Raw genomic sequence first — 22,755 nt, forward strand, 5'->3', positions numbered from 1 at the left:
TCTACAATAAGGTCCCCTGATACGCTGAATCTGATGGTGTGATTTTCGTTAAGATTGTCTGACCTTTAGGGGGTGTTTCCCCCTATTTTCGAAAATGAGGCAAATTTTCTCCGGCTCGTAACTTTTGATGGATAGAACTAATCTTGATGAAACTTATATATTTTAAATCAGCATTAAAATGCGATTCTTTTGATGTAACTATTGATAGCAAAATTCAATTTTTCAGAGTGTCGGTTACTATTGAGCCGGGCCGCTCCTTACTGCAGTTCGTTACCACGAACTTGTTTCACTTTTATCGAGAATTATCGTTATCTGACCTTTGAACTATTTAAAAAAAATGGCTATCTTAAAATTTGAATCGGATGTGTTTGGGAAAAAAGGGCATGGGGAGGGGGACTAGTTGCCCTCCGATCTCTTTTGACTCTTAAAAAGTGAACTAGATCTTACAATTTCCACTAAAATGAATTTTCTCTGAAGAATAGTTGAGCATCCCTTCCTTAAGAACCATATATGCCCCAGAGCATAACTTACGACACCTGCCCCTGGACTCTGGAGGGTTGCGTTGGTTCTGGAGTTTTGCTATCTGATCTTTGAACTGTTTAAAAAAAATTGCTATCTCAAACTTTTTATCGGATGGGTCTGGGAAAAAATGGTGTGGGGGGCCATTTCCATTCAAATAAGACCTTTCTTTTAAATAATTTTAAATATTTTTTTTTCTTTCAAATAAGACCCTATCCTTTTAATAACCTATATATTTATATACTTTTGTGATTTTTTTCTTAATGATTTTATCCTTACAAGCAGTTGCAATAAAGGTGGTACTTGAAATAGCAGAAGTAGTAGCAGTAGTAAATGTAAAAGCGGCAGTAGTATTGATAGTAGCATAAACACATTGCCTTTTGGTCAATTGATTTTCCCTTTTCAGTATTTTCTGAAACTTAATACTCAACTCTGTCTTTGAGACACGTTTTTTTGACAATGTGCCTGCATATAGTTTCTTTTGATTTAGTTCAAATTTTCCCTCAACATTTTAAATGTAGTGTTGTAGCAGCAGCACTGATGGTAGTTTTAGTAGAAGTAGTAGCGTATAAAATGACTTCTTTGGTTAATTGATAAGCTCCCTTATTATTTCCTGAAAGTTCCAAATTACTATACTCAGTCGATCCCAAGTTACGCCCTTTTGACAGCCTGTATACACATAACACCTTTTGAGTAATTTCAACACTCCCTTCAATCTTCTCTGAAAAGCTCACCTGAATACCCTTTGTCTTTTTAGAAAGGTCAAACACGTATACCTTTCTAGATACTTTATACTGCATGTAAACAGTGAACAAATTGCCTAACTCGCAGCCTTTGTTCTGGGGGCTGTGAGGGGTTGTTATCTCCAAAGGTAAACTTACAGGATCTGTCAATGATTCAGCTCAAAATTTTGATTGGATGTTTGTTTTGGGATATGATGGTCGTGGAAGGGGGCTGATTGCTCTCAAATGACTTTCAACTCTTGAGGAGCATTAAAATTCCCAATCAAATGAGCCCTATCCAAAGTTTCTCCGACCTCCTATTCCAGAAAACCATATTTATCTTTAAGACATTTAATTTAAGGCTTTAAGGCATTTACCTTTAAGGCAATTTATAACCCTGACCCCTGAGGAACTATTTCAACCCCGAAGGCCAGTTTATATAACTATTAGACGATTTTGGAGGAATGGCTATCTCAAAATTTCCATAAATTATATTATATAATTATATAATATTTTAATATATATTTCACAAAAATATTTATTCCCAATATGAAAGGGACTGTCCCCTCCTCAACGCCTCTTTCTTTACCCTAAAGTTTTTTACTCTTTTAAAAAGTAAAGTTAACAGAAAGAGTCAAACTTTAGCGTAAAGAGCGGGGCGTTGAGGAGGAAAAGCCCCTTACATATACGGAGCAATTTCTTTTAGCTTTAAGTTTTAATGTCGCTCCTTACTTTCTGTTAAAAAAAACTTTTTTTTTGTTGAATAACTTAAATAAAAAACTTAACTAAATAAATAAATAAACTTAAATACACCGTTATGTGGCAAAACGCACGTTGAGAATGATGGAATCAGTGCTCTGATCAATCAATTTATATAATCAGACCGAAAGAGCCAGTTTTTCTCCTGTTCGAACTGTTTTAGACACCTGAAAAGGAACCTTTGGAAACTTCAGCTGGAGTGCGTCAAAGACAAAGTAAAATAATATGCTAAGGTAGTATCGAATTTTCTGTAACAAGTACAAGCTAAAAACAAAATGGTAGTAAAAGTGAAAAATTATCGAAAATCAAAGTATTTTTTCATTGTTCCGGGCTTAGAGAGTTAGTTTGACGTTTTCGGACTCGTGACAGACACTTTTAAAAGCAGGATATTTAAATAACCAATGGCTTCGTTCGCGTCTCTAAAGTGCGTTTCGTAAATGCAACGTACTTATTTGTTCCAATATTTCCTTATCAAATAATCGATGATCAAATTCCTATATTTTTAAGACCTGGTAAATAGCATAATCTTGGAAAGCTGTTTTATAATTGTAATAATAATAATTATCAACTATAATTCCAGCTTAGTAAACCCAATAACAAACCGCTGTAACGTCACAGAATCTTTTCTTGTGGGAGTTTGTAATAGATTTTTGAACAAAAATGCTTAACTAGCTTTCAGAAAACAACTTTCAATGCTTGTAGTTTCCATCTATATTTATAGTAAAAATTCCTTTAGTGAGGCTTTGTCGTGAATAGTGAGAAGATAAAAATACGTTTAACAAACGGTGACTATTAAACAATTAATCTAATATTTACCATTTTTATTATTAATTAGTAATCAAATTTACACAACTAGCGATGGTAGCATGGAAATAGCATAAATTAATTTGTACACAGCTCGAATTTGATTCTAAAGTATCGAAGAAACCGGTTTCTTATCGAGTTTTACACATAGTAAACTTCAGTGAGTGACGTTCAGTCGTGTTATGTTCCTTACAAATGTTCATCCTGAAATATCAATGCCATAAGTACCGAGTACACTGTTGCCTTTTCTAAATTTCAGTGTTAAGCCAACAGTTAAAGTATAAGATGCATCTAGATCTCGCAATAGGTGGCTGGCGTTTACCCCCCCCCCCCCCCCGTGGAAAATTCCCGCTGTAAAATACCCCTCGGTGAAAACACCACCCTAGTAAATACCCTCCCCCATCAGAAAATAAGGTTTTCCGAATTTGAAAATTTTATTTGAGTTTGTTTTTTCGTCCCAAGATTGATTACATGTAAATGTAATAAATAAATCTGGACGACCATAGAGACGAACATACGCAATAGCATCTTGAGCATATTCATGCATATGACAGGGACTGCCAGCATATGACGAAGGTAAAATCGTTAATCTTCCAACGTTTGTGGTATTACCGTCATTTACAACTGCATCTCGCAAAGTACACTGTTGCCTTTTCTAAATTTCAGTGTTAAGCCAACAGTTAAAGTATAAGATGCATCTAGATCTCGCAATAGGTGGCTGGCGTTTACCCCCCCCCCGTGGAAAATTCCCGCTGAAAAATACCCCTCGGTGAAAACACCACCATAGTAAATACCCTCCCCCATTAGAAAATAAGGTTTTCCGAATTTGAAAATTTTATTTGAGTTTGTTTTTTCGGTAGGGGAAGGAATTCTGGTTCTTATGTATTATACGCCGCTTACTCAAGTTTACGTGAAATTCGATGAAAAGCGGTTCCTTCGTTAGTTTCTTTCAGTTTAGCGCGAGACAAGACAAAGACAAGTGAAAGAGTAGATGTGAAAATTATAATAAAGTATTTGAACAATTTGAAGTCAGAAAACGATTCTTGCTTCATAATATACAGAATAATCGTGCCTAAAACATTTTGCATGCAGACCTGCTATACTTTACCCCCCCCCCCCCCTAATGTGCAGATATACAGCCCAAATTTGTTTCTAAAGCAACGAAGAAACCGGTTTGTTCTCGAGTTTTACACATAGTAAACTTCAGTGAGTGGTGATTAATACACAAGTACCGGAATTTTTCATAGAGAGAGCTGGATTTCCCAGCATCATTGGTGACGCTATAGCATCTGTCATATTAAATGCACTTCATAAGGAAGAGGTTGTCGTATGAACTTCAAGGGGGATCATTAGATCGGAAATCGAAAGTTCTAGTACCCTTTATAAGAGTCAAAAGTAATCAGAGGGTAATTAGGCCCCCATACACCTTTTTTCCCCTAATACATCCGATAAGGAATTTTAGGAGAGCTGGTTCAAGTATATATGGTTCTTATGGAAGGGATGCCCGAATAAACTTTATAGAAGGCTCATTTGAATGAAAATCGTAAGTTCTGGTTCACTCTTTAAGAGTCAAAAGAGATCGGAGGACAACTAGTCGCCCTCCCAACGCCCTTCTTTCCCAAACCCATCCGATATCAATTTTGAGATAGCCATTTTTTAATAGTTCAAAGGTCAGATAACAATAATTCTTAAAAGTAACACTTTAAAGCGAAACATCTTTCGTAAAACTCATCTAATAGAGGATTTGAAGCAAAGTATAGGTTCGCTTTGGATGCGTGAGCTAATTGGCTATATGTATTTAGATTGCCTCTTCATCGCCTTTGTCAACTTAGCGATAATCGATAGGGGGTGATAATGGCGATTATAGCCCGGGCCAGATTATAATTAGCGATAATAGCGATAATCGATTAGCGATTTTCGATAGGGGGGAGGAATTCTGATTGTTGTGCATTATACACCGCTCACTCAAGTTTAAGCTGCGGTTCCTTCGGTAGTTTTCTTCAGTTTAGCGCGAGACAATCAGTTTAGCGCAATTTGAAGTCAGAAAACGATTCTTGCTTGATAATGATGTACTTTACCCACCCCCCCCCTAATGTGAAAATATAAAGCCCAAATATATTTCTAAACTAACGAAGAAACCGGTTTGTTCTCGAGTTTTATACATTGTAAACTTCAGTGAGTGGCGTATAATACAAAAGTACCGGAAATTTTCATAAAGAGAGAGCTGGATTTCCCAGCATCATTGGCGACGCTATAGCATTTCTCATATTAAATGCCATACGGTTCCAATGTTTTATTATTTATTTATTTTCAGAGGCACTTCATATGGAAGAGGATGTCGTATGAACTTCAAGGGGGATCATTCGATGGGAAATCGAGAGTTCTAGTACCCTTTCTAAGAGTCAAAAGTGATCAGAGGGTAATTAGCCCCCCCCCTACACCTTTTTTCCCTGAATACATCCGATAAGGAATTTCAGGAGAGCTAGTTCAAAACTTGTGTAGCAAAACTCCAGGGTCAACACAACACCCCAGGGCCCAAGGGCAGGTGTTGTAAGATATTGCTTGGGGGAAGGCTCCTATTGAAGGGATACTCGCATAAACTTCAGAGAGCGCTCTTTTGTTTGTAAAGTGAAAGTTCTAGCTCACTTTTTAAGAGTCAAACGAGATCCGAGGGCAGATAGCCCCCCTCCCTACAGCCCTTTTTCTCCAAATATACCCGATAAAATTTTTGAGATTTTGAGAACTCCTGAGTCTCCGCAACCCCCACCTCCCAGGACCTAGGAGCAGGCATTATAAGTTATTCTCTGGGAACAAGTATAGTTCTTATGGAAGGGATGCTCGTATAAACTTCGGAGAGGACTCATTTGATTGGACATTGAAAGTTCTAGTTCAGATTTTAATTTTCTCTGGGTATATTTGGGGAAAGGGGGAGGGGGGCTAGTTGCACTCTAATCTCCGAGGCTAGTTGCCCTCCAATATCTGGGAGCTTGTTGCCCCTCCCATGAGGGTGGGGCAACTAGCACCCCTCTCCACACCGTTTTTTCTCTAAATAAATTTGATTAAATTTTGAGATAGCCATTCTGTTAAAACCAGTTTGAAGTTCAGATAAGAAAACCTCCTGAATCGACGAAACCCCCGGGGCTTGGGGGAAGGTGTCGCAAGTTATGCTCTGGGGACATGTATGGTTCTTTTGGAAGGGATTCTCGTACAAACTTCGGGGGGGGGGGGCTTATTTGATTGGAAATCTAAAGTTCTAGTTCAGTTTTTAAGAGTGAAAAAGATCGGAGGGCAAATAGCCCCCTCCCCCTCTCGCGTTCTACCCAAATACAACCAGGGGCGCCATTTGGACCACATCTTGGGGTAGGCATAAGCTCCATCTTGGGCCCCCCCCCGACTAACTTCGTGTCGCTTAATCATCTAGGAAATGGGCATTTGACAGAACTTGAGAATTTTATTATGTATCTTACCTACTTTCAAAGTTTACAATAATTAATAGCAAATAGCGTAATTACCGCAAGGATCGTCAATTAATTACGCTCTTTGGTTAATAGGCGTGCAGTAATTTCAAATCAATTGGACAGAATGGATTATTTTGGACATAATTGATTATTATGGTCGGCAAAGGGGCCTTTGTGGTGGAAGCTTGGGCCCCCTGGAAAATCTGGGGTAGGAACTTGCCCACCCCTGACCCCCCCAAATGGCGCCTCTGAATATAACCGGGAAAAATTTTTAGTTAGGGTTCTTATGGAAGGGATACTCGTATAATCGTCGCAAAGGGCTTATTTGATTGGAAATGGCCCCCCCGCTCCTTTTCCCCAGACCCATCCGATAAAAATTTTGAGATAGCCATTTTTTAAATAGTTATAAGGTCAGATAACAAAAATTCTTAAAAGCTACACTTTAAGGCGTAATATATTTCGTAAAACTCATATAATAAGGGAATTGAAACAAAGTAGTGGTTCACTTTGGATGACTGAGCTAATTGGCTAAACGTAGTTAGATTGCCGGTGCATCCCCTTGGTTAAAGTAGCGATAATCAGCGATACAAGGGTAAAATATGGCATAAATTATACAAATAAGATTATAAAATAATATTGACAAGAAACAAGTGACAAATCAAATGGAATTCAATTGGCAATCAGGAACTGGACACAAGCTAAAGTGACGAAAAAACAGGGCTGTATAATTGAAGCTCAAACATAGTTGGTGATTTTCTAGTCGAAAAACACTTCCCTGACTAGTTTCGGACTTTTGATTAAAAATACTTCAAAAGTCAGATAAAAAGATCTCCGGTGTCGACAAAACTTCCCAGTGCCCGGGGCCAGGCTTTGTAATTATGCCCAAAGGGCATATAGGGCTCTTATGGAAGGGATACTCGTAAAAACTTCGGAGAGGGCTCAATTTATTGGAAATAGTCCCCCCCCCATGCACTTTTCCCTAAACCCATCCGACACAAATTTTGAGTTTTTTTAATAGTTCAAAGGTCAGATAGGAAAAATTCCAATGTCGACGCGACTCCTCCCCCCCCCCAGGGCCCGGGTGCAGGCGTTGTAAGTTATGCTCTGGGGGCATATATGGTTCTTATGGAAGGGATGCTCGAATAAACTTCAGAGAAGGCTCATTTGAATGAAAATTGTAAGTTCTAGTTCACTCTTTAAGAGTCAAAAGAGATCGGAGGACAGCAAATCGCCCTCCTCTCGCCCTTTTTTCCCAATCCCATCCAATATCAATTTTGAAATAGCCATTGTTTTTAATTGTTCAAAAGTCAGATAACAATAACTTTTAAAAGTAACACTTTAAAGCAAAACATCTTTCGTAAAACTCATCTAATAGCAGATTTGAAGCAAAGTAAATGTTTGGTTTGGATGCTTGAGCTAATTGGTTATAAGATAAGATTTATTTGCAAAAAAGCCTGCAGGCCATAGCAAAATACATACAACTTTAAACAAACACCTAATTACAAACAACTTAAACAAGCAAACAAACTTGCAAACACTTTATGAATTCAGAAACACCCGTAAATAAACTCTTACCAAGCTAACTCCTCAAACATGATTCCCTATCCTTAATCCCTAAACGAAGAAACTTACATCACTGTTTAATAGCATATCCATTCCTCTTAGCCATTCGCTTCTTTAACCAGCATTCACTCCCCAACACTCGTCCAAAACATTCCTTCCGCAACTCAGACAGCTATTCACACTCGGATACAAAATGAAATAAATTTTCATTGTACATAGTATATGTAGTTAGATTGCCTCTGCATTGCCTTTGTCAACTTAGCGATAATCAGCGATGCAAGGGTAAAATGTGACATAAATTATGCAAATAAGATAAAAAAAAATCCTATGATCACTCGGTAATATTGACAAACCAAATGGAATTCAAGTGGCAATCAGGATCTGGACACAGGCTAAAGGGATAAAGAAAAAAAAAACAAGAGCTAAGAGCTCATATGGCACTTGTGACGAGGCAAGAAGAGCTAACAGCCAAGACATCATATGGTTTGAGCTCTAGCAAAATTCTACGAATCATTAGATTGATTTAAAAGGAAAATAAGAGGCTTAATGCCGGTCAGGATTTAAAATAAGAGCTCTGAGTCACGATGTCCTTCTAAATATCAAAATTCATTAAGGTCCGATCACCCACTCGTATGTTATAAATACCTAATTTTTTCTAATTTTTCCTCTCCCTTTAGCCCCCTAGATGGTCGATTCTTGGAAAACGACTTTATCAAGTCAATTTTTGCAGCTCCCTGACACGCCCACCAATTTTCATCCTCCTAGCACGTCCAGAAGCACCAAACTCGCCAAATCGATGAGCCCCTCCCCCAAACTCCCCCAGAGAGAGCGAATTCAGTACGGTTTCGTCAATCACGTATGAAGGACATTTGATTATTCTATCCACCAAGCTTCATCCCGATTCCTCCACTCAAAGTGTTTTCCAATATTTCCCCCTCCAACTCCCCCCAATGTCAAAAGATCTGCTGAGACATATATTCCTTCTAAATATCAAATTTCATTAAGATCCGATCACCTATTCGTAAAATAAAAACCCCAATTTTCACGTTTTCCTGGAATTACGGTTCCCCCGTCAAACTCCCCCCAATGTTACAGGATCCTGTCGGAATATAAAATTAGAGCTTTAAAGCCCAAGACCATTCTAAGGATCAAATTTCATTAAGATCTGGTAACCATTTCATGAGTTAAAAATACCTCAATTTTCAAAATTACCCCCCCCCCCCAACTCCACCAAAGAGAGAAAATCCTGTCTGGTTATGTTAGTCACGTGTCTTAGACAGGTTCTTATTCTTCCCATCAAGTTTCATCCTGATCTCACCGCTTTAAGTATTTTCTAAGATTTCCGGTTCCCCTCAAATGCCCCCCCCCCAATTAAGCTGGATCCGGTTGAAATTTAAAATAAGAGATCTGAGTGACGAGGTCCTTTCAAATATGAATTTTTATGAAGATCCAATCACTCCTTCGTAAGTTAAAAATACTTCCTTTTTTCTAATCTTGCAGAATTAACCCCCCCCTCAAATAGAGTGAATCCGTTCCAATTATGTAAATCACGTATCTAAGACTTCTGCTTATTTTTCCCACCAAGTTCTATCCCGATCCCTCCAATCTAAGTGTTTTCCATGATTTTAGGCTCCCCCACCCGAAACTCCCCCCAATATCACCAGCTCCGATCGGGACTTAAAATAAGAGCTTTGAGACACGATGCCCTTCTAATATCAAATTTCATTGAGATCCAATCACCCGTTCGTAAGTTAAAAAACCTCATTTTTTCTAATTTTTCAGAATTTAAACCCTCCCTCCCAATGTCACCAGATCTGTTCGGGATTTAAAATAAGAGCTCTGAGATACGATATCCTTCTAAATATCAAATTTCATTGAGATCCGATCACCCGTTCGTAGGTTAAAAATACCTAATTTTTTTAATTTTTCAGAATTAACCCCCCCCCCAAACTACCCCAAAGAGAGTGGATGCATTCCGGTTATGTCAATCATGTACCTAGGACTTGTGCTTATTTTTCCCACCAAGTTTCATCCCGATCCCTCCACTCTAAGTGTTTTCCAAGTTTTAGGTTTCCCCCTCCCAAATCCCCTCCAAATGTCACCAGATCTGGTCGGGTTTTAAAATAACAGCTCTGAGACACGATATCCTTCCAAACATCATATTTCATTAAGATTTGATCAACTGTTCGTAAGTTAGAAATACTTCAATTTTCGTATTTTTTCCGAATTAACGGGCCCCCCACCCCCCAGATGGTCAAATCAGGAAAATGACTATTTCTAATTTAATCTGGTTCGGTCCCTGATACGCCTGCCAAATTTCATCGTCCTAGCATACCTGGAAGTGCATAAAGTAGCAAAACCGGGACCGATAGACCGACAGACCGACAGAATTTGCGATTGCTATATGTCACTTGGTTAATACCAAGTGCCATAAAAACAGGGCTGTACAATTGAAGTTCAAACTTAATCGGCGATTGTCTAGTCAAAAAACACTTCCTTGGCTTGTTTAGGACTTTTAATAGTAACCTACTGAAACTCTCCTATTCAAAACAATTTAAATATTTTTTCTTGTTCAGCCGAGCATTAAGACAATCTATAACAATGAAAAGTTTCCAGGGTAACTTGAATGGAATGACGAAAAAAAAAACACACACACACAATGGGCAATCTTAGGACTAAGCTTTCTGCCAAACAAATTGTAGTCAATCTTCCAATTTTGAAATAATTACTGAAGATATATTTTCCTCTACAATTCAAAACAGAGCCAAAGCCTCTTCCTTCTCAGGAATTCACAATTTCAACAATATAAGAACGCCCTCATAGTTGTTTATCGATATACCCACATTCAAATTGGAGAGCCAGTGACCATTGTTGTTTTTCTCCGAGTTATCTATACGGTCAGTGTTAGCTGACGTCTGTTATAGAGAATACCCAAAGTGAAATAGCATGTAAATTATGTGTTCGCATGCTAATCATCTGATTCACAGATACGATCCTCAGAATAATCAGCATTTCAAAAATTGTTATATACTGGCTGGTATAAAGGTGGTATTACAACGATTGAAACACCGAGTCTATATAGACTGTAGTGTAAAATTTCTTTTATATATATAGTGTGTTTTTCATCTAAATGTTAAATCTGCAGAATACTAACTTAATACCAATCACTTTTATTATTGTATGTAAATTGTTTTTCATTTGAAAATCACATAAGATAAAGAACTTCAAACATATTTAAGTCATATGAAAAACCAATATTCGAAAAATTTAAGCTAAAACGAAGGGTTACTGCCTATGCAAAGCTGTGTTTCTTCTTGGTATTACAGAAAGAAAACTTAAAATCACAAGAAAGAAGTGGTTCCTTCGTTAGTTTCTTTCAGCTTAGCACGAGACAAGACAAAGACAAGTGAAAGAATACACGTGAAATATAAAATAAAAGTATTTGGACAATTTGAAGTCAGAGAACAATTCTTGCTTCATAATATACAGAATAATTGTGCCTAGGACATTTTGTATGCAGACCCGCTATACTTTACCTCCCCCCCCTAATGTGCAAATAAACAGCCCAAATTTGTTTCTAAAGTAACGAAGAAACCGGTTTGTTCTCGAGTTTTACACATAGTAAACTTCAGTGAGTGGCGTTTAATACACAAGTACCGGAACATTTCATGGAGAGAGAGAGAGCTGAAGTTCCCAGCATCATTGGCAACGCTATAGCATTTTTTCATATTAAAGGCCATACGGATCCAATGTTTTATTATTATTTTTTTTTCAGAGGCACTTCATATGGATGAGGTTGTCGTATGGACTTAAAGGGGGTCATTCAATGGGAAACCAAAAGTTCTAGTACCCTTTTTAAGAGTCAAAAGTGATCAGAGGGTAATTAACCCCCCCCCCGTCATGACATTTTCAATGTTTACCATAAAGAGCAAGGCGTTAAGGAGGGGACAGCCTCTTTCATATAGGAAAATTTTTCTTGTTATTTTAAGTTTTAATGTCGCTTCTCACTCTCAGTGAAAAAAAACTTTTTTTTATATATCCTTTTAATAGCCTGTATATTTATATACTTTTGTGACTTTTTTCTTAATGATTTTATCCTTACAAGCAGTTGCAATAAAGGTGGCATTTGAAATAGCAGAAGTAGTATCAGTAGTAAATGTAAAAGTGGTAGTATTATTGATTAGTAGCATAAATATATTGCCTTTTGGTCAATTGATTTTCCCCCTCCCCCCAATGTTACAGGATCTGGTCGGAATTTAAAATTAGAGCTTTAAAGCCCAAGACCCTTCTAAGTATCAAATTTCATTAAGACGACGAACCTTGGTCCCCTAAAGACGAATCGTCTTTAAAGCAAAATACCAAACCTGAAGATTTCACGTCGGCCCTCTTGGAGCATATCTTTAATTTTCCAAATCATTTTATTTTGTTTGAAAATGTTTCTTTGATTTCTAGGGACCAAGGTTTAAAGCAAACTTTCAGGGAAACAATCGAAATTAAAAAAAATTCTATTCAAGAATAATTCCATAAACAGAGATACAGGTGAATTTGGATTGAACTCAATTTATGATAATTTACTGAGGTCAAATAAAGTTAATGTCACCTCACCTAAGAGCTATGACCTCTGTCACTTAATATGTCAGATAATTCTAATGAACCGGAACCAAAAAGGTCAAAGAGATTTGCCTCGGCTGTTGCATTGAAAAAAATAAGAGCAATAAACTATATGTAATTAGTTTATTAGGTATGAATTTTGTTTATTTTTAGAACCCCTCATATGCGTGGATGGTTCTAAAAATACTTTAGCATAAAGAGCAAGATATTTAGGAGGAGATAAATACCTCACTCTTTATGCCAAAGTATTTTTTAGTGATTTCAACTATTTATTCTACGGCCTTTCTGATTCAGAGGTCATTCTTAATGAATTGGGACAAAACTGACGATTCAATTTTAATTTTTAACGACTTTTTTTATTAGTAAAAAATATACGTAACTTAAGAATTAACTTACGTAACAAACTTTTATATTCTTTAATTTTTATTATGTATATGAGGGGGTTTGTACCCTCGTTAATACCTCGTTCTTTACACTAAATCGTAAGTTTTGTCCCAATTCTTTAAGAATGACCCCTGAATCAGAAAGGCCGTAGAATAAATAGTTGAAATTACTAAAAATACTATAGCATAAAGAACCAGGTATTTATCTCCTCCTAAATACCTCACTCTTTATGCTAAAGTATTTTTAGAACCCCTCATATGCGTAATAATCTCTGTTCGTTTTAAGTTTCAATGCTACTCTTTACTTTCAATTGAAAAAACTTTTCCATGTTTATTTTTTCATTGTTTTTTTTTATAGTAATTTTAGAAAATTCTGCGCCCTTTCCATTGAATTTCTGTTCCCTCATGACATATTTCTCCAAGGAAAGATCCTCCCACATAGCCCTCTCTCGTCAACCCCACCCCCAAAACCAAAAATATATCCCCTGAAAACGACTGTACACTTGCCAGTAACCATTATTATATGTAAACACTGGTCGAAGTTTGTAACTTGCAGCCCCTTCCCCAGGGACTGTGGGGGAGTAAGTCATTACCAAAGACATAGTTATTGTGGTTTTTGACTATGCAGAACAAAATGGCTATCTCAAAATTTTGATCTGTTGACTTAGGAGAAAAAATGAGCGTGGAAGGGGGCATAGGTGCCCTCCAATTTTTTTGGTCACTTAAAAAGGGCACTAGAACTTTTCATTTCCGTTAGAATGAGCCCTCTTACGACATTCTAGGACCATTTGGTCGATACGATGACCCCTGGAAAAAAAAACACGCACCCGTGATTTGTCTTCTGGCAAAAAATACGAAATTCCACATTTTTGTATATAGGAGCTTGAAAATTTTGCTACAGGGTTCTCTGATACGCCAAATGCGATGGTGTGATTTTCGTTAAGATTCTGTGACTTTTAGGGGGTGTTTCCCCCTATTTTTTAAAATAAGGCAAATTTTTCCAGGCTCGTAACTTTTGATGACAAAGAGACTAAATTTGATGAAACTTATATATTTAAAATCAGCATGAAAATCTGATTCTTTTGATGTATATTTTAGCATCAAAATTCTGTTTTTTAGAGTTTCGTTTACTATTGAGCCGGGTCGCTCCTTACTACAGTTCGTTACCACGAACTGTTTGATTTGAAGCTCCTATATACACAAATGTGGAATTTTGTATTTTTTGGACAATGATCACGATGCGTGTTTTTTTTTCAGGGCTGATCGTATCTAACCCTAATAGTCCTATAAAATTGAAATATACCTCATTTGATCGAAAATCAAAAATTCTAGTGCCTTTTTCAAGTGACAAGAAAATGGAGGGCAATTAGCCCCACTCCCACGCCCTTTCTTTCTCCAAACAGGCTGATCAAAATTTAAAGATCGCTATTTGATCCAGCATAGTTGAAAAGTCCAATAATTATGCTTTTGGTGATGAAACGATCCTCAATAGTCCATGGGAAAGGGCTGTATGCTATCCAATTTGCCCATATTGTTCACATATAGCATATGTTATTGGGAAATATACGGTCAATTTTTCGGGGTAATTTTCTACGTGTAGGGAGGATTCTTACAGGGCGAAACTTCTGTGTAGGAGGGAAGTTTTCAAGGGGAAGATTCCATGGCGGGGGGAGGGTATTTTTCAGGCATGATTTGAAAAACAGGCTGATATTAAATAAAAAAAAAGTTATTTTTCAACTGGAAGCAAGGGACAACATTAAAACTTAATACCAACAGAGACTATTCCACAAATGGCTGTCCCTTCCTCAGCCCTCACTCTTTACGCTAAAGCTTGACTTTTGGTCCAGATTCCTTGGAAATAATTACTCAAACGCAAATGCTGTTGACTTTTAATGAGAAGTGTCTCTTAAAGAACTTCAAGGACTTTAGCGCAAAGAGCAATGGTAGAGGAAAGGCCATCCCTTTCATATGAGTAATTTCTTTTAGTTTCAGTTGTAATTTTGCTCCTTACTTTCAGTTGTAGAAAATTTTATTTTTTTTATTTAATCACTACTAGAAGCGCTGTATTTGAGGTGTCATAAAATTGCTTTGCTGATTTTTGGTATTTACGGCTCATTACTCTATAAATATAGTCGTTTTACTTAAAAAAACAGATTTTAGAACTTCTATTCGAAAAATTATTCTTTCTGCTTATTTTCATTATATTATACTTAATATGTTCAATTCTACTAAATTGATTGACTATTTATTATCTTTATATTAGTTTTAGTCTTATGATAAACAAATATATAATAACATTTATTAATAAGAAAATAAAAATTAAACGAACACCAACTGGCAATTAATTGGCAAACGAAATGTCAATTAAAATAGAAATTTTTTTTAGAAGTTTGAGCAATCAGAAAAGCGTCATTGTTGGATACAATGTGAATATAAATACTTCACATGTGAATTATGCGTAAAACCAGGAGGAAAAGCATTAAAAAAAAACAAAGAAGGAAAAAATATTATTAAGTTCTTAAATCTAAGGCTAAATGGTTATTTATATAATTTTATCTAATAATTTTTTGTTTATATTTAGAATATTTAGTTTCCTTGGCTTTTAATTTCTAAGGAAATGATTGCTTTTGTAGTTACAGCCTACTTGCTTTTGTAGTTACAGCCTTCTAGTATCATACTATCGAAAATTTTCAATCAGTATACCGTGGCAACGCAGTAATAGTTGCCGCTATTGCTTTCTATTGGTTTACAATTTACTATTACTTTCAATAGTTTACATCTATTACTTTTTATTGGCATCTATTATTTTTTGTAAATATGTCTTTTTCAGCCTTAAACAAAAGTGCAGAAAGATTAGCTAAGAAAGGAATCCTACTGGAAGATTTTAATTACAACGACAGAGTTATTGGAAATGAAATACATTCAGCAATGAACGAGACTAGTTTTCTCGGTATCTCTGTAAGCCAAGTTTGTTTATTTAATTAATTAATCATAAGTCTAATAATATCCTCAAGAAAACTTAAGTTTACAAAAAAGGCTCCATCTTTAAAAAGAACGCGACCAAAAGTTGTGGTCTAAATAGACATTAACCGAAATTCCAGTTTTTTGCTAAAATTGACGATGCCCTCCAAGACAAGGCAAAACAAAACAAAATTGTTTTAAAACTGAATACGATAATGGAAAAATGCGGTGAAGATAATGTTTATATATTTAAAGAAACTCTTGGAAAGCAAGTCATCTCAGGAAAGAGAAACAGCCAACTTAAGTAATATACAAAAGGCCAATGCCTGAGCACCTAAGGCCACTCGGCAAACTATATCCTTTAAAAATATTTTGATCTCTGATATCAGTCATAGTATAGAAATCCTCTCTTAAAATAAATCTTCAAAATGGACGATTAGAAAAAAAATGGCAGGTTAAAAAAATAGTTCCCAATGTCCTGTAGCAACTTAAGACTTTCAAACAATTTGTCACTCTACCCATAGTTCTTCCGTATTTTTTTTTAGGCGTAAAATGAAAACAGCTTAGTTCTTAATTAGTAAATTGTTGTTTTAATACTTTCTATTTTTACCCTCTTTATGAAAAACTCTTAGAATCATATCTTTTAATTTTTTCTAACTTCTGCATCGGTTTAATATTATTAGTGAATATGGAATCCTTTTCTGGTAAATTTATTGACATGCATCCTGTAAAGCCTCGTTCTGAAAGAACCTCCTCTAAAGGCTCTATACTTAGTTTTAAAAATAAAGAAACTTCCATGAAAACTAAAGAGCAAACAAAAACATGAAATAGGCAAAACCCTAAAACAGAAAACGAAAAAAAGCTACTATTAATGAGAAAATAAAACCTAAGACAAACAGAAATTACAACGAACAATAAACTCTTAATTGTATTGCCGATGTCAGTTCTCTTTATAATTACAATGTTTAATTAGAGGACCAAAAAAGATTCATAGCCCATCTAAGCCCACGATTATTTTCCCTCATGTGGAAAATATTTTTCCAATAAACCCTCCCTATCAAGATTCCAACGTCCTCCGGCAATTCTCCAGCCTGTTCTGTACTTGTTTCTTGTTCGATGCTGTAATTTTAAATATGAAAAAAAGAACTTTGTCTCCTTCATTACAGAAAGAATGAACAAAACATCCCACTAGGTTACCTTTTTTGTTACTTGGTTCTGGTGATATCCAATTTTTATATTTGTTTGTCTGTTTCCCTACCTACTTTATGTTTGGTTTTAACCTTTTAAGTTATTTTGATATTTCCCAGTTTTAACTATTGACTAACAAATTATTTTTATTTTGATAATTTAAATTTCGTTTTTTTTGCCAGTCTTTTAGCTTCAGGGGTTTTCATGAATTTTGTCTGTCATGTTTTATTTATTGATTCCGAAATGAATTCGACTCTTTGGGCCTTGGGATAGCAATTTTTTGTAATGAATATCTTATCTATCTAAGCCTTGTGACTCCCGATTATTCAGGTGCCTTTTAAGGAATAATTTAAGGAACCACTATTAAATGTTAATCATGGAATTTTGTTACATTAATAAACTAGTTACAGTGTGAAAACTCCCACCTGTGCTGCACGTTATATAAGTATTCTTATGGAAGATTAATATAATTCTGTATATTTGAGTTAACCCATATATTCAGTTGAGCCTTAATATTAAGGTAAAACAGTATGTAGGTAATGCTCGTTAAAAAAAACTCTCTAGTGGGAAGAAATGGCTATTTTAATCGCATGTTATTTTTAAAACAAATTTATGGAAATTGCAAATCATAGCCTGAAACCCCTCGAAAATGGAATCAGATCGAAACAAAGCTGTACCAATGGAATCGCCATTGCAAATACATGATGAGGGACCCTCTTCTGCCCCCCCACCTTGAAAAATAATAAAAATCACTCTTTTGCATTTAAAATGAAAAAGCGAGTCATTTTCAAACAGTTTGTGGTAACGAACTGTAGTAAGCAGCGACCCGGCTCAATAGTAACTAAATCTCTAAAAACGGAATTTTGATGTCAATAGCTACACCAAAACAATCGAATTTTAATGTTGATTTTAAATATATAAGTATCGTCAAGTTTAGTCTTACCCATCAAAACTTACGAGCCTGAGAAAATTTGCCTTATTTTAGAAAATAGGGGGAAACAGCCCCTAAAAGTCATAGAGTCTTAACGGAAATCACATCATCAGATTCAGCGTATCAGAGAACCCTACTGTAGTAGTTTCAAGCTCCTATCTACAAAAATGTGGAATTTTGTGTTTTTTGCCAGAAGGCAGATTACGGATGCATGTTTTTTTTCCCCAGGGGTGATCGTATCCACCCAGTGGTCCTAGAATGTTGCAAGAGGGCCCATTCCAATGGAAATGAAAAGTTCTAGTGCCTTTTTTAAGTGACCAAAAAAATTGGAGGGCACCTAGGCCCCCTCCCACGCCAATTATTTTCCGAAAGTCACCCGATAAAAATTCTGAGATAGCCATTCTATTCAACATAGTCGAAAAACCTCATAACTATGTCATTGGGGACGACTTGCTCCCCCACAGTCCCCTTGGGAGGGGCAACAAGTTACAAACTTTGACCAGTGCTTACATATAGTAATAGTTATTGGGAAGTGTAAAGACGTTTTCAGGGGGATTCTTTGGTTGGGGGAGGGGTTGAGAAGAGGAGGATATGTTGGGAGAACTTTCCATGGAGGAATTTATCATTGGGGAACAAAATTTCCTTGAATGCAGCGCAGGATTTCTAGCATTATTTAAAAAAAATAATAAAAAATAAATATGAAAAACTTGTTTCAACTGAAAGTAAGGAACAGCATTAAAACTTAAAACGAACACAAATTATTACGCATGAGAAATTCACCTCCTCCTAATACCTCGCTCTTTACGCTAAAGTATTTTTAGTAATTTCAGCTATTTATTCTACCGGGTTTATGATTCATGGGTCATCCTTAAGGAATTGGGACAAAATTTAAGCTTTAGTGTAAAGAGTGAGGTACTGACGAGGGGGTGAATCCCCTCATATACGTAATAAAAACATACTATTACAGAAGTTCGTTACGTAAGCTAATTCGGAAGTTACGTATATCTTTTACTAATAAAAACGTTCGTAAAAGATTAAAAGTTCTAGTTGCCTTTTTAAGTAACCATAAAATTGGAAGACAACTAGGCTTCCTCCCCCGCTCCTATTTTCTCAAAACTATGAGAAAGCCATGTAGCCAAATAAATAAACATGCGAATTTCTTTTTAATTATTCATCTGCGGAGAACCAAAATCAAAACATGCATCAATTCAAAAACGTTCAGAAATTAAATAAAAAAAACAAGTGGTTTTTTTTACTGAAAATAAGGAGCGACATTAAAACTTAAAACAAACAGAAATTACTTCGAATATGAAAGGAGCTGCTCCCTCCTCAATTCCCCGCTCTTTACGCTAAAGTTTTATACTGTTTTAAAAAGTAGAGTTGAGGGAAAGAGTCAAACCTTAGCGTAAAGAGCTGGGCGTTGAGGAGGGAGAAATTCGTTCTAAGTTCTGTTCGTTTTACGTTTTAATGTCGCTCCTTACTTTCAGTTAAAAAACTTGTTTTTTTTATTTAATCATAAATAAGAAACATAACTATAACCATTATTTAATCTTCGACAATTCACATGCATCAACTTCGGTTTCATAGGATTTAAAATATTTCAATAGGGCCATATTTCAATATATAAACATAAACTACAAAGCCCACTGGCGAACTTTCACTATAACAAATACCAATAACTCGAAAATTATTACTAAAAAAAGGAACAACCACTCCTGATTTAGTTTTCATTACCTATTCTTTTTTATGTCTATCGTCATTCTCTCCCATCATCTAACCTAGCTAATTACTACACAACAACTAAACAAAATGATAACGAAAAAACAAACTAAGATCAAAGCTAACGCAATTTTTTTCCTCTTTCTTTATGCTGTTGACAATATCAAATAGACTTCTTAATGGTTTCTTTCATGCTTGATAATTTATAATCAAAATTCTCAACAAAAGATACTCGCATTTCTTTTTTTTTTAGATAGATAGATACATGTTTATTTGGAACAAGAATTAAACCATATAAACAAACTGCGCGAATGCCTAATTAAGCACGTGGTATATTTCACCAAAAAAAAACAAAAAAAAGAAAAAAACCGTCATTACTCCAGCTTAAACTAATGTGCATTTTTTACGGAAATCAAACTCAACACTCACAACGGAATATTACGGGAGACGAGCAATATGATATCTTAATAACTTCAGAAATTGCTTTCTATCATTACAATTATCTTGCACATTCGTTTTTCTTTTCACCTGAGAGCCATACTTATTTCAGGGTAGCGTTGCCTTTAACTTCAAAGGCGAGCGTATAGCTTTGACTATGGTAGAACAGCTACAGGATGGAAAATACGTACAGCTTGCGTATTACGACACTCAGACCGACAATCTCACTTGGCTGCACAAGGAACGATTTTTTGGAGGAAAGGCACCCCAAGATAGAACTATAATCAAAGAAGTATTGAGGACTGTTTCAGGCCCACTATTCAGCGCAATGACTGCTGTAGCAACAATTGGAGCTGCCACTGCCTGTGTCGTACTCATTGTCAATTTAGTATTCAAAGACCACAGGTAGATCTCAACTTGCAGGTTTACTGTTGATTTTGTTTCTGGTAAGAAGTACAAGTGAAATTCATGCTCACTAAATGTTAAATTCCTGAATCTTGCTTAGCGATTATAATTCCATATTATTTTGCAACTGATAGTGCTACTAATGCTACTACTTGTACTGCTAATTATTACAGTTAGCACAAAGCACCATGGGGCCGACACGGCTGTTGACACTGTTCCTCCACCCCGCTCTATTTGAAGCTTCCTTTTTCAACCCCTCCCATCAAGTTTCCATTTCCTTCAAATCATTTTTTACAAGGTCTTCCCACTTCATTTTCCAGCCTAATATTGAAAATTCTTATGACTAGGCTCGGCAGAAGAACTTTAATCCTGCTAAGTTTTTTTTCGTTTAAAGACAAAAAAATTCAAGCGAGAGCAGAAAACAGAGGGATAAATCAGCAAAAAAGAGGTCGCAGCAATATAGCAAACAGCGAACTACTCCTGGTAATAACCAGAAGCATTAATACACGTTTGAAATAAATTTTTACATGTAAAAAATCTTAAGCCTCTCATAACATTAAAAGACATCCGATCAAAATATTAAGATAGCCATTTTGTTTAGAATAGTCAAATGGTACAATAAATATGCCCCCAGAGAGTACATGATCTCCGTAGCGCTTAGGGCAAAGGCCGTAATGAAAATCGTCTATTTTTATGGTTGCAGCGGTAGCCTCAACCTGGTAAAGAACGAACTAAGGCCTTTATTAACCAAAAGTTCAAAATCACGTTTTAAACAGGAGCTAGAAGCTCATATGGTATGAGCTCTAGCAAAATTCTAAGAATAAATAGATTGATTTACAAAGAAAATCAGAGCCTTAATGCCGGTCGGGATTTAAAATAAAAGCTTTGAGTCTCTAGGTCCTTCTAAATATCAAAATCCATTAAGATCCGATCATCCACTCGTAAGTTATAAATACCTCATTTTTTCTAATTTTTCCTCTCCCTTCAGCCCCTCCCCAGATGGTCGAATCGGGGAAAACGACTTTATCAAGTCAATTTGTGCAGCTCCCTGACATGCCTATCCATTTTCATCGTCCTAGCACGTCCAGAAGCACCAAACTCGCCAAAGCACTGAGCCCCAACACCTAACTCCCCCAAAGAGAGCGGATCCAGCACGGTTACGACAATCACGTATCTACGACATTTGCTTATTCTACCCACCAAGCTTCATCCCAATTTCTCGACTCTAAGCGTTTTCCAAGATTTTCGGTTTCCCCGTTCCAACTCCCCTCAACGTCAACATATCTGTTAGGGATTAAAAATAAGAGCTCTGAGACATGAGTTCCTTCTAAAAATCAAATTTCATTAAGATCCGGTCACCTGTTCTTAAGTTAAAAATACCTAAATTTTTCAAATTTTTACAAATTAACACCCCCGAGATCCCCAAAAGAGAACAGATCCCTTCCAATTATTTCAATCACGTATCTATAGCTTGTGTTTATTCTTCCCATCTAGTTTCATCCGGATCTCTCCACTCTATGCGTTTTCTAAGATTTCCGGTATCCAGTATTTCTGTTTCCCCCCTCCAGCCCCCTATGTTCCTGAATCGGATCCGAATTGAAAATGGAGCATCTGAGACATAAGATCCTTCTATATATCAAGTTTCATTAAGATCCGATCACCCATTCGTAAATAAAGATACCTCAATATTTATGTTTTCAAAGAATTCCGGTTCCCCCTCCATTTCCCCCAATGTCACCGGATCTGGTCGAGATTTAACAAGAGAGCTCTAAAGCACAACATCCTTATAAATATCAAATTTCATTAAAATCTGATCACCTGTTCGTAAGTTACAACTACCTCATTTTTCTAATTTTTCCGTATTACTCCCCCCCCCCCCAACTCCACCAAAGAGAGCGGATCCGGTCCAGTTATGTCAGTCACGTATCTTGGACTTGTGCTTATTCTTCCCATCAAGTTTCATGTTGATCTCTCCGCTTTCAGTGTTTTCCAAGATTTCCAGTCTCCCCCCCCCCAATGACACTGGATCCGGTAGGGATTCAAAATAAGAGGTCAGAGTCGCGAGGTCCTTCGAAATATAAAATTTCATTAAGATCCGATCACTCCTTCATAAGTTAAAAATACCTCATTTTTTCCAATTTTCAGAATTAATACTGCCCCCAACTCCCCCAAAGAGAGCCGATCCGTTCCTTTTATGTCAATCACGTATCTAGGACTTGTGATTATTTTCCCCTCCAAGTTTCATCCCGATCCCTGCACACTAAGCGTTTTCCAAGATTTTAGGTCCCCAAACT

At 36.3% G+C, this 22,755-nt stretch overlaps 1 protein-coding gene across 2 annotated transcripts in view; it reads left to right on the forward strand.

Annotated features, from left to right (window-relative positions):
- Window positions 1-22,755, forward strand: part of LOC136036246 (gamma-aminobutyric acid type B receptor subunit 1-like) — a 194,719-nt gene that overhangs the window by 132,169 nt on the left and 39,795 nt on the right. For both annotated transcript variants that reach the window (XM_065718359.1, XM_065718358.1), the window contains 2 exons: window positions 15,650-15,777; window positions 20,169-20,461. In XM_065718359.1, coding sequence (XP_065574431.1) covers window positions 15,650-15,777; window positions 20,169-20,461 — 421 coding nt within the window. The remainder of the gene's footprint in view (window positions 1-15,649; window positions 15,778-20,168; window positions 20,462-22,755) is intronic.

Source organism: Artemia franciscana, chromosome 15, assembly GCF_032884065.1.
Source record: "Artemia franciscana chromosome 15, ASM3288406v1, whole genome shotgun sequence".
Classification (NCBI taxonomy): Eukaryota; Metazoa; Arthropoda; class Branchiopoda; order Anostraca; family Artemiidae; genus Artemia; species Artemia franciscana.